At 39.0% G+C, this 12,266-nt stretch overlaps 1 protein-coding gene across 8 annotated transcripts in view; it reads left to right on the top strand.

Moving 5' to 3' along the window:
- Positions 1–12,266, top strand: part of LOC109432543 (voltage-dependent L-type calcium channel subunit beta-1) — a 576,281-nt gene that overhangs the window by 214,842 nt on the left and 349,173 nt on the right. For all 8 annotated transcript variants that reach the window (XM_029871037.2, XM_029871027.2, XM_062849557.1 and 5 more), the window contains exon 3: positions 8,874–8,909. In XM_029871037.2, the coding sequence (XP_029726897.1) occupies positions 8,874–8,909 (36 nt within the window). The remainder of the gene's footprint in view (positions 1–8,873; positions 8,910–12,266) is intronic.

Here is a 12,266-nt window from a genome sequence, read left to right as displayed (position 1 = left end):
GGGTTCTATAAATCTCTAGAGAAGTTTGCGATCCCACCCGTGGAGGAATATCTGGGGATCTTCCAGGAAGATCCTGGAGGAGTTCCTGAAGAAACGCATGAAAAAACCTTTCGAGGAATTCCTGAAAAGAACCCCAACAGAACTAAAAAAATCAGATTTTACCATAACAGCACTGGTATAAAATGAGTTTTAAAAAGGAATATCCTAAGAAAAAACGTGCCACGTTGTCAATGTCTATCGAGAAATTCGAGAAAAATTTATAGCATAACTCTTGCAAGAATAGTTTTTATTGAAATATTCATACGTTTACACCTTTCAAATAAAATAGATGAAATTTATACTTAAGAACAGGAAACAAATTATTCTGTGTAAACGTTTATTTAGCATTTCACTAAAAAAAAAAGGTCACGCCGATTACGCCGCCGCCGCCGCCGCCGAATAGGGCGAACGGCGTGGCGCCGGCGTCGCCGCCGCCGCTGCCTCAAAATACTATAAACGCCACCGCCGGTGAAAACTGCTTCGGCGCACACGTCTACTCCTAAAGGGTTTTCGGAGACATCAATCAACAAGAAAGAAATAATTCCCACAGGAATCCTTGATAAAATACCTAGGAGGAACTTTTGAAAGTTTTCTCGGAGAAACTCCTGAATCTGGAGGAACCCGTGAAAGAATTTGCGATGAAACTCTCGAAGAGAAGCTCCTGAAGGAGCTTCCGAAGAAATTTCTAATGCAGTAGCTTCTGAAGAGTTCCCAGAATTACTACAGAAGGTATTTCTGAAACAACTTCTGCAGGAATTTCCAAAAAAAAACTCCTAAAGGTGTACCCAGAGGACCTCTTTGGGGAATTTGAGAATTTTCTCCCATACAGCCACTGCGGTAAAGGCTAGTAAAGGCATTTTCCTGAACTTCCTTGGACACGTAGTAACTTCGTACCTCCCACACGATATAAACATGCAAAATGGTCATTGGCAGAGGAAACTCTCAGTAACTGTGGAAGAGATCATAGTACACTAATCTAAGAAACAGGCTTTCAAATGGGGACGTTTCGCCAAGAATAAGAGTAAGAAGAAGAAGAAGAAGAAGTGCATTAGCCAAAAAAAGACTAGGATAGAATTTCCTATGGGTTGTTAAGCGGAAACTATGGAAAATTCCCACAATGAACTGCGAAACAAAAAGAATGTGGCGCCCTCAATACAGTATACATGTGCGTCATGAGATGCGTGATAAAAAATAAGAACATCAGGTTTTCACGCATCTGTAAACAAAAAAAGGTTCAATTGGTATCATTTATCCATTCAAACGCTAACTTACATAGGTCCCACATCAATTAACTCACGGCCGGAGAAAGCATTCAAATTGAATAAACTCATAAATGCCCTCCCAAATGGGTAAGAAATACGCGCGAATCAATCACCTCATCACCAGGTAGTTAAAATCTAGCGGAAAATCATTACCACAAGAAAACAAAAACTGGATGAACCCTGCGCTCAAAATCGAAACCAAAACGCATGCCAATAGAAGAGCTGATATGCATTCATCAGAAGCAACAACAGCAACACACCCAGCAGCAACAATTAGGCCCATTTTGTTTCCTGTGTCTGGAAACTACAGCAGCAGCAGCAATCGCGCCAAATCGTCACGCTGGCGCCACTTGCCATTTTTGCCCTCAATTTTTCATTTTATTTCGTTTGCAATCATTATTCAACTATAGCGAAGTAATTGATCACCTCAGCCAAACTATTGGGAAGCAACAAGGCGATAATTGGAAATTACTGACTGGCTCGACTGAGGGGGGGGGGGATGAGGTTCAGCTGCTGGTGGAAATTTTAGCATCGGATTTTGTTCGACCGGGTCTCAATGCGGAGGAGATTTGAGCATTGCTTTCGGTGCACTATGTGACGGGAGTTGAATTGGTGTGACGGGATTACTGTAATGTATATACTATACATATATTGATTTTTTTTCATTTTTCCAGAACCATATTTTATGAATGTTTATACAACATTTCCTTTTGATTTCCGTTTAAATTTTTATAGATAAAATTGTATTTTATTCTGTTTTTTGTTTTTTTCTTATATTTTTTGTTTGTTTCTTCGAATTGCCTTCTGGTTTCTCTTGACAAAATTGCTATTGAAAAGGCTCCCTACACACCAAATTTTTATCGCTGGAAATCAGCAAATTTTTGCTGATTTTTTTTGTGCTGTAAGTCCAGCAACTCTTTCAGCAAAGTGAAACTTGCTGAACAATCAGCAATACCAAACTCCAGAAAAGTGACAGCTCGTTTGCTGAATGATCAGTAATGCGAATTCATAGTTTGCTGACTTACCAGCAATCGGAGGTCGAGTAAATTTTGTTGATTTTCCAGTAATTCTAGAATCCAAACTCAATCAAAACATATATAAGGAGGATTTATTTCACCAAAATATCATAGTTGTTATCATTTTCAATAATTTTCTACTTTATTTTAAATCAACTTCACTTGTTTTCGTAGCGGATTCGACTCGAATTACATAGTTGCTGCTTTCCGTGACATCCGGCTCCAGCGCTAAAAGTGAAAAATGACAGATATTTTTTGATTCTAAAATTTGTGTGATACTTAATAAACAGTTTTACCATGAGGTATTCCCGTATTTTTTTTCACAGTTTTCGTTATATTTCAAGAGGAAAACAAACTAAAGAGATTAAAAAGTCACTTTTACATGTCGGGGAAATAAAGCAATGAATATGTTTCAAGTCCGTTGTTGACAGTTCGACTAGATTGCTGATTCTCAGCAAAAAATGTGAATGCTGATATGCGTTCAGCAATGCATTTTACTGGTTTACAGCGAATAATTAAATTTATTGCTGGTTTAAAATGTTTTGACACTTGAAGTGCTGGTTAGCAGCAAAAAATAAACTGCTTGCTGTTATGCAGTTGTACAGCAAAACTGAAAACCAGCAAAATGTTGAAGATGTGCTGCATTTCAGCAAAATCTTGGATTGCTGAAATGCTTTCAGCAACTTTTATTGCTGGATCACTGAAGGAAAATTTGGTGTGTAGATTCAATCATGATATTTTCACCGGAACGTTTTCTCCATTTTTTTATGGACTGCCTAAGAGGATACTTTCTGAATTTCTGTTCGGTTTATCTGTGATTAACCCTAACACATTTGAAAAAAAAAATCCATGATTTTTGTAAAGACACGTAGACAAGTAGAAAAAGCATACTTTTATGGGCTGCCAAACAACTTCTTAAACAATTTCGGATAAAATTCGTGATTTTTTACGACAAGACCCTTACATTTTTGTAATTTGAAATATTTCTAACTATTCCGCTTTGATCAGCGATTCTTAAAAACAAACTGTAGAATTAACCTAATGTACAAATACAAAACAAAATACGAGTATTAATTAAAAATGTTAACGTAAATTCGTCTAAAGAACCTTCAACAGAGATAAAGTTTCGTTTTGAACTTTTCTAATTACAACTAAGGTTCTATAGAAAATTTTCTAAAGAATACCTTTGCCATTTTTTTTGGAGGATTCGTCTGTGTATTCTCATATGAGTTCTTGAAAAAATTGAAAGAAATCCTACAGATTTTTTCTAAAAATTTCAACGAGGTTTGTTGATTTCTTCAGAATGTCTTTCAACGATTACTTACTTTAGGAATTTATCGCCAAGAATCTTCCTTGGATTAGTTCAAGAATCCCTGCTTAGGTTTCTCTCGGAATTCCTGAAAGGTATTTTTTTAAAAATTTCTTAAAGAAAATTTAGGAATATTTCCAAAATTTACTCGAGCAGTTCATTCTTAATTAAACTTCCAATTTTTTTTTTTCAAATAAATTCCATCGGAAATTTCCGTTGCTAAATCAGTTTGGAAATGACAGCCTACCATCCCGGTGAACAGTGCATTCATATATTTGGCAACTCAACCCAACCGTTGCTAACCGTTTGTCACATTCGTTTGCCCGAGACCAACATGTTACATTTTCAATTGGCAATGACTGCGGTTATTGGAATAAACTTAAGTCCGAGGAATTGAATATTCTAGAAGTTTTTCGGAAATTTGAACCAAAATAACGTCATTGATCATTCTAAAATACGAGCACAAAGCGACATAAAAAGTATATGGCATTCAATCAATAAAATCGTCGGCAAATTTGCTCCAGATAAAATCTGCCAATATTCCAGAAATTTGTTCAGGTATTCTTACAGAAGTTTATTCAAGGATTTCTGTTGTAGTTCCTTGATTTTCTTCTCCGATTCCTCTAAGAATTTCTTCAGAGATTCCTCCAGGATTTTCCTTCTGGGATACTTTTGAAAGCGCCATCAGAGGTTTCCCTGGAGTTCATTCAGAAACTTTGCCAGAAAATTCTTAAATGATTCCCCCAGGAGTTCCTTCAAGTTCTTCTCAAGGGATTTCTTAAGCGATTCCTACAGGAATTTCATCAGATATTCCTGTACCAGTTTCTTCAGGAATTCGCTCAGGATTTTTTCTATGAATTCCTAAAGATATTTTCCCTGGAGTATGTTGAGGAATTCCTGTTGAAATTCCTTGGAAGATTCTTTCTTGAATTCCTTGAGGGATTTTTTCCAGAATCTCCTTTAGAGATTTCTTCAGGATCGATTCAGTGTTACCTACAGGAGTTTCTTTAGCAATTTTTTCCTAGAATTATTTTTTGGATTTTTCTCGGAATTTCTCAAGAAATTTATTCATAAACTCTATCATGGATTTCTCCAGAAGCTCCCTCAGTGATTTTCCGGGGTTTCCTTGGGAATTCCTTGAAGATTTTTTTGTTGAATTACTCCAGAAATTGCTTCAGGGATTTTCATGCAATCCGTTGTGCAATTTTTCTTGGAATTACTGTGGTGCTTACTCCAGGAACCACTTCAGGAATGTCTTCTCAAATTCCTTCAGTGAATTCTCCAGGAGCACCTTTATGGATTAGTCCAGGAAATCCTTCAGGAATTTCTGGAAAAACTCCTTTAAAAACTCCTACAGGAACTTCTCCAGAGATTTCTCTAGGCACTCTTTGTAGGTTTTTTTCCTTGTGGGATTTCTTCTTAAATCCTTTTAGGGATTCTTCCAGAAACTCAATCAGTGAGTTCTCTAGAGATTTTTCAGGAATTTCTCCAGAAATTTCATTTGTTTTTCATGGAAAATTTCCGAGGACTTTTCCTGGAGCTCCTTTAAGCATTTGCCCTTATATTTTTTCAGTGATTCCTTGAGTTTCTAAAGGAATCACTAAAAAATTTTAAGGGCAAATGCTTCAGTGAATTATCTCAAGGATTCATCAGGGATTCTGTTAGGAATTTCTTCAGTGATTTTTCCTGGTATTTTTGCGGGATTTCTTCATCGATTCCTTCAGCAACTCCTTCAAGGATGTCCACACTCTTCCTAGAACTCGTTCAGGGATGCTTTACAAGCTTCTTGAAGGATTTTTATTGGAATCTCCTGAAATTGCTGGAGAAATTTATCTTGCAATTGCTGGAAAAAAAATTCCAAGAGCTTCTTCAGAGATTCTTTCAAAAACTCCTTTAGGTGTTTCTCCAGAAACTCCTTCAGAGATTCTTCTGTGATTCCTCCAGTAATTTCATAAGATATTTCGCCTGTAATTGTTTGAGAGATTGCTCCAGGATTTCCTTCAACGTTGCCTCCAAGAACTCTTCTAGGGATTTTTCCTAGAACTGCTTCAGCGACTGGAGCTGAAAGAGTTCCTTCAGGGTCTTTTTCTCGGATTCCTCCAGGAATTCCTTGAGCAATTATTCACGGAGTTCCTTCACAAACTCCTCCTGAAATTCTTCGAGATTTTGCCTGGTGTTCCCTGAGGAGTTCTTGAAGTTTCCTGGAAGTTCTTGAGGGACTCCTTCGGGGATTTCTTCCAGGAGTTCCTTCAGAAGATCATCATAAAGTTCATCCGAATTGCTAGATGAACTTTCTTTTGTGATTTTTTGAGGGGTTCTATCAGGGGTCGTCCAGGAGTGGTTTCTCCTGAACCTGCTTCAGCAACTCCTCCAGTAGTTTTTCCAAGTAGTTGTGCAGGAACTCATTCAGGGATTCTCCTAGGAGTTCCTCAAGGAGCAGTTTTAAAGAATTCTTGCAGGAGATCTTTCAGGAATTCCTTTAAGGGATCTCATCGAGTACACTCAGGGATTTCTCTAAGAATGCTTCTAGAACTCCTTCAGATTCTTCGGGGTTTACTATGAGATTTACTTTGGGATTTCTTTGTGTAAATCCAGCTTGTCTACAACATTCAGCTTTTGAACGAGCCATCTCCTTTGCAATGCACAGAAGTAAACTCCGATGCACACGGAAACGTATTCTGAAGTACATATCAGTATTAACAGACTTTTCTGTATAATATCGTCGTACAGTAGCACAGTTTCGTCTTCCATAAATTGCATTGGATCCAAATACCTCCACTACTCACCGACTCACTACGTACTGGGTGGGGATAGTCTTAGTGACAAGGTTTTAGTTCAGACTAGTAGTTCGTTTTGGCAAAAATAGGTTCCATGAGGTAAAAAGGGATCTCAATAAGGTTGAAGAGGGAACTGGGGCACATGAAGGACTCAAAGGATTTGGGAGCAAAGCTAGATTAGGATGAAAGGTGGTTATGGGAGTAAAAGGGGTGGAATAGAATATCAAAAGGGGTACTATGGGGGCTTCAAGAGCGATACAAGGAAAAGCACCAGAGAGAGTTTCAAGGCGAATTTTATAAGATTCCGAGAGGCAATTTCAAGTGGGTTCCAAAGATATAGTTTCATGGAAGTTCAGAGTATTTCGGAGGTTTTATGGGAAGTTTCAAAAAAGTTTCAAGGAGATTTCATGGGGTATTTGAAAGGCTTTAGAGTGTTGAGGTGTTTTAAGAAGTTTTCAGACCAACACTTACCTTTTACCTGTGGGGTAGAGGTGATTTTCACACAAATGTTTCAGTGGTTTCAGGAAGGTTGCAGGGGTTCCAGTACTGATTTAGAAAAGTTTCCATGGGTATCACCAAGTGACCCATCAATTTAAAGCTAAGGGTTTCCTCTCTCGCTTGATGCCAAACACCAGTTTTTTTTTTATTTTTTCATGTTTCACAGATCAAGATATTTCTAAGAAATATCCATCTTTGAGTACTTTTCGCCCAAAAAAAAAAAGAACATTTCGCTTTTAGCACCAAATGAAAGGAGATATTTAGCTTTCATTTGATGGGTGACTTATCGATACTGTTTTTTTTTAAATTAATATTCTTCTACATACCATAGACACCGTATTACTCCTTACGTGTTTTTCGTCACAAATTGCCGATTCCTGGTCCACTGGGCACCGTTTCCAACAACGAGGAAGAGTGCAACCCATCCAGCGTCAAGTACCGTAAAGTACTTCCCGTCCAGGGGCCACGCAACGCCAGCCAAAGGAGCGATTAAGATTCTGTAAACAATTTGGTAATTGCGCCATAAATACATGCGTTCGTCTCGTTCTTCGTTTTCTTTCAACGAATTTCCCCCCGCGAGGCCCAGGTCAATCATTTTCTGGCTACTGTTGCTGGCTTACCTACCTACTTGTAGGCGTTAAGACGGCCAAACGAGACGTGTTGATAGCTTCCTTCTTCCAATCCCATTCATCGATTATGCATTCTTTTATTCATATATTTTTCACAATTTATGCTCATTTCTTCCTCTCACCTCTGGTGCTCTTTGGTCGTGTTGTTTATTTAGGAAAAATGTAAGATCAAACTTCCTCACCTCCACACAAGACAGTCTAGTTCGCTTCTTGGCGCTGGCTGCTGCTATGAGGAGGAAGCAAATTGAAAATTATAGGCAACACAAATCGAAGTAAAATAGAAAATAATTTCATTAATCAACCCATTTAAAATTCGAAGATGGTGCTACCCCAGGAGAGGAAGGGGCAAAGGAGTCCGAAAACCAGGTGGAGGCAGTTGTTTCCAGGTGAGGATCATGAATCGGTTCATGTGTAAATTCGAACGCCTGAGAAGACGAGCGAAGATCATTGCTGCTCGGGGTGTTTCTGTAATTGGATCTGGAAGCAATCGATTGACCCCAGTTTTAGACCTCATTAGCCGAGCGTTCACCTATGAACTGTGCGCGGTGGTGAATTATGGATTGGGGTGCCCTTCTAATGATATGGGATGACGTCAGAAGGTAGAATAGAGAGCATAAGGCTGATGCCCGAACTGCGGCGCGGCGGCAACCAGGCATATTATTGAAATTCAGCTATTCGAAATAAAAAGCTGTTGAATCACTTTCCCGGCGATGAATGGAAACGTCAATCGTACCCGTAAATCCGTAAACAGATTTTCTAACAACGGGATACCTTCGTCTACAATTGATTTATTTATATTTAGCTCATTAATTTTATTCTTAGTATAACGGCCCAACTGGGGAAAAGCTTGCTTTTCAACTATGAGCACATCCATATTTATAAGCTTCCTTTGCTACTGACCACTTTGCATGTGTTTATCGTGTGACTTACGTGAAGATACTTTGTGTCCAAGAAAGTCAAGGCAATTTAAAAAAGCAAAAAGTTTCTGTACCGACAGGAAATCGAATCCGGGTCTTGCTGAACACCCGTCCGCTCCCACTAGCTAAAGAGATCAGAAATAGTTCTTAAAACCGTCCTAAAACCAAAATAAAAAATATTCGGTTTTATGATGGTTCTCAAAACCTCTACAAGACTAATTGGTCATCAAAATGTTACTTAGGCTAGCTTGTAGCCCACGCATACACCAAGTTTATTGTTTTCTCTGCTTACCCATCTCTGATCATTTGTTGCAGATGAACGGGTATCTATAAACGATGATCTTACATATAATTATTCCACAATACCCTCTTCTCCCACCATTACTGCCTCTAATTATATTTCCATTTTCGTTTCTATCGTTTCAGGAATCGTCGCCAACTCTAACTCTAATCTCATCAAAAGTAAGTTTAGTCAAAGCTAGCCCTCAGCCATCTTCACAGCAAACACAATCTCTCATGACCAAAACTCGAAATTACTGTCATTACATAGACTGCGTTCCACCGAGAAAAAAAACATCCAAAATGAGCTTTTGCAGTGTGTAATCCATCGCAGGTTGCTGCACCGAACAACTCGAAAAAATCAGATACACGAACAAAAACGACTATTACTAATAACACGTAACCGATCCACCGAACAGAAAAGCAATTAAATTGTGGACCCCCTTCAGCTGTTTTGTGGCGGCTAGTCAGACACCCTTGAAGCAACGCAAACTCCATCCAAATCCTATCTCGCTCATCTTACGAAATATGAAACGGCCAAAACAGTTCGAAGCACATACCCGCTCGCTGCCCCTTGCTGCTCGACCCTAGTATAGCAGCAGCATAATCAAAGTGTAACGTGACTAGCTTCGTCTTCCGTATCCATTATGGACCCAATGCGTTTGGCCCTCTCCCCACCCTTCGCCACCGGTTGAAAGCGAGACCTTCTTCCGTTTTGGTTGTGATTTCGGAACCCTGCGTATGGGCGGGCGTCGTAGATCATCTTGGTGGGTACACATGAAGTACCCCCCAACCCGACGTGGTCGTCGTCATCGCCACTGTCTACGCGACGCGTGATTATAATAATCAGTTTCGCGGGCTTAATCACTTTTTCCTTTCCTATAGTCGTAGTTTTTCCTCCACTTTGGTGGAGTGAGGGACAGGGAAGGATGAGTGTGCATGAAGTGGTGGGCATAACATGGTATTTTTTGGATGGGGGAAACGCAGGTACCTCTCACTCTTCAGTTTTGGTTTTGAGCTATGTGCGTACATGTAGGCTTAATAGACAAAGAAATATGAAATTGTTAGCTCGCGACTTGTTTTAGGTTTGGTACGCAGTGGTTTTGATTACTCATTCGTATAGCGTTAGCAAATATTCTTAGCATAGAAGTGCCGGGCCGGAGCGTAGTGGCTACACGTTCGCTACGGGTCACGGGTTCGATCCCAGCCCCGGCACTTGCAAATTTTCGTCAGTTGCTCTTCTCCCTGAGAACGGCTGACACCTGATCCTCTTCTGAGCATATCCTCTAACGAACCTGGATGCTCGGATAACGACAACTTATAATGGACCTCCAATCGGATTGGAAAAGGAACATGGGCCACACATCACCAACCTCGTGCTGATCATTCTACCATAGGCAGGGTAGAAAAGTGACAGCAGCGCAAAGGCAACCAGTTCGATATAGAATAATGAATGTAATACATTTAGACGCTGTACAAAGTGTAAGTGCAGTTGCCAATCGGAATCGCTCACGCAGTGCCCTAGTGGACAAAAGAGCTATACATTAGGTTAAGTGGTTGAAGAATATAAAAAGTATGAATGACCAAATGAAATTGACGGGCTTAAAAAAGTCTAGTGAACCCATAATCGTTGTATGTACCACGTCCCAGACAACTAGTAATCGTATAAGAAGTTGTTTGCAGTTGAGTAGTATGCACCAGCTGCACATTTTGCCAAATATCTCAATTGTTATTGATTATGTTGACTTTGAATATCAGTGGGTGGTTGAGTTTAGCAGAGTGCGAGGTAATGCATTTGTGACCACATGTACAGGGGATAGACAAAATGATCGGGACAGGCAAAATTTTCACTTTTCAAAAAATGTTCAATTAGCTGTAACTTTTCGAAAAGTGCATCAAATATTCTCAAATTTTTACTGTAAGTTCTTAAGCTAATTGTGTATCAGTGGACAAAATTTGGAAAAGATCGGACAATTCTTCGCGAAGTTATAAAGATTTTGAAAAAGGTAAAATTATCGGATAGCCAACTTTGAGCTGTTATATCTTCGGATTCAATGAACCGAATGCAATGAATTTTTGACCATTTATGACTTACATAATGAGCTATGAAAAACCATTGACTTAACTTAATATTCTTAACACGGAAGAAAATTATAACTATTAGATTATTTTTCTAATAAAACGCCAAATCATCCAAAATATCAAGATCGTTTCAAAATTCAAGATGCAAATTATAGTTCATTTAGTTTCCCTCCAATTGACTTATATATAAATGCGTTTTGAAGGAAAGTAACAACATATCCGCCAATAAATTGAAAAAGTAATGGGATGCATATTAAAAATCGACCAATTTACAAAAAAAATCGTGAAAAAAATAAAATCGCTATAACTTTTTCGCTTGCTAAAAATTTCAAGTTAAGTCAAATTTTTTCCAGAGTTCATTATATAAGTCATGAATGGTTAAAATTTCATTGCAATCGGTTCATTGAATCAGGAGATATAACAGCTCAAAGTTGTCTATCGGATAATTTTATCTTTTTCAAACATCTTTATAACTTCGTGAATAATTGTCCGATCTTTTCCAAATTTTGTCCACTGATACACAACTAGTTGAAGAACTTACAGTAAAAATTTGAGAATATTTGATGCACTTTTCGAAAAGTTACTGCTAGTTGAACATTTTTTGGAAAGTGAAAACTTTGCCTGTCCTGATCATTTTGTCTATCCCCTGTACCACATGGACATCGGTATGACCTGTGTACGTACCTGAGATTGAACCTTGAAACCCCATCTCAAATGGCAAGTATCCGCACGAAGGTAATTATAAATTATAAACACACCTTGATCCGCACTGTGTGGAATCGTAGGCACATGAACAAATCGTGCTCCACAGTTTCTTCAAAGTTTGCATGCGCCGAGTGCTTGAAAGAGACCCACATGGGCATGACTCTATCGGTGTAGAGTCTGTCTAAAGCAGCCATGGCCTGAAAAACATAAGTCAGACGCGCCAACTTGGACTAATTAGGGGGGGGGGCAAAGCCTGGTTTTTCCTAGTGTATTTTTTTCCTTCGCGCTTTCAAACTCAGGGCATGATTCTACACCAAAAATGATCATCAGCTTACCGAGTTCAAAAATGCTGGAAAATAGTGTAACCAAGGTAGGTACGAAGTACTCAATGCCCAAATGCCGTTCTGCCAATCTTAATTCTGGAGCAACATTTGAAAAGGGCCCAAGAGGTCATGTGTCTTTTTTCGAAAACGCTCCGTAGGGCATAACAGCAGCCCGCCCACGCAAATGAACACCGTTATCCGAAAGATCGATGTTTGCTCTATCTGACAACGGTCTAAGTTTTTATGAATAAGCTGATGGGGGCTCAGGAGCGACGTGTGAAGTCATTGTTTACCAATGCTTGTATGCCCTTTTCAAATGTTGCTCCAGAATTTCTCATTATCAGCAGTTGCTGGATTAAGCAGATTACCTTGATGTAGGTTTAGATGCATTAACCGCATAGTGATTTATTTATCAGTTGTGGCTCTTTTG

The sequence above is a fragment of the Aedes albopictus genome, chromosome 2, assembly GCF_035046485.1.
Source record: "Aedes albopictus strain Foshan chromosome 2, AalbF5, whole genome shotgun sequence".
NCBI classification, from domain to species: Eukaryota; Metazoa; Arthropoda; class Insecta; order Diptera; family Culicidae; genus Aedes; species Aedes albopictus.
The sequence above is the reverse complement of the archived record's forward strand: the minus strand, read 5'-3'. Positions and strand labels throughout refer to the sequence as shown.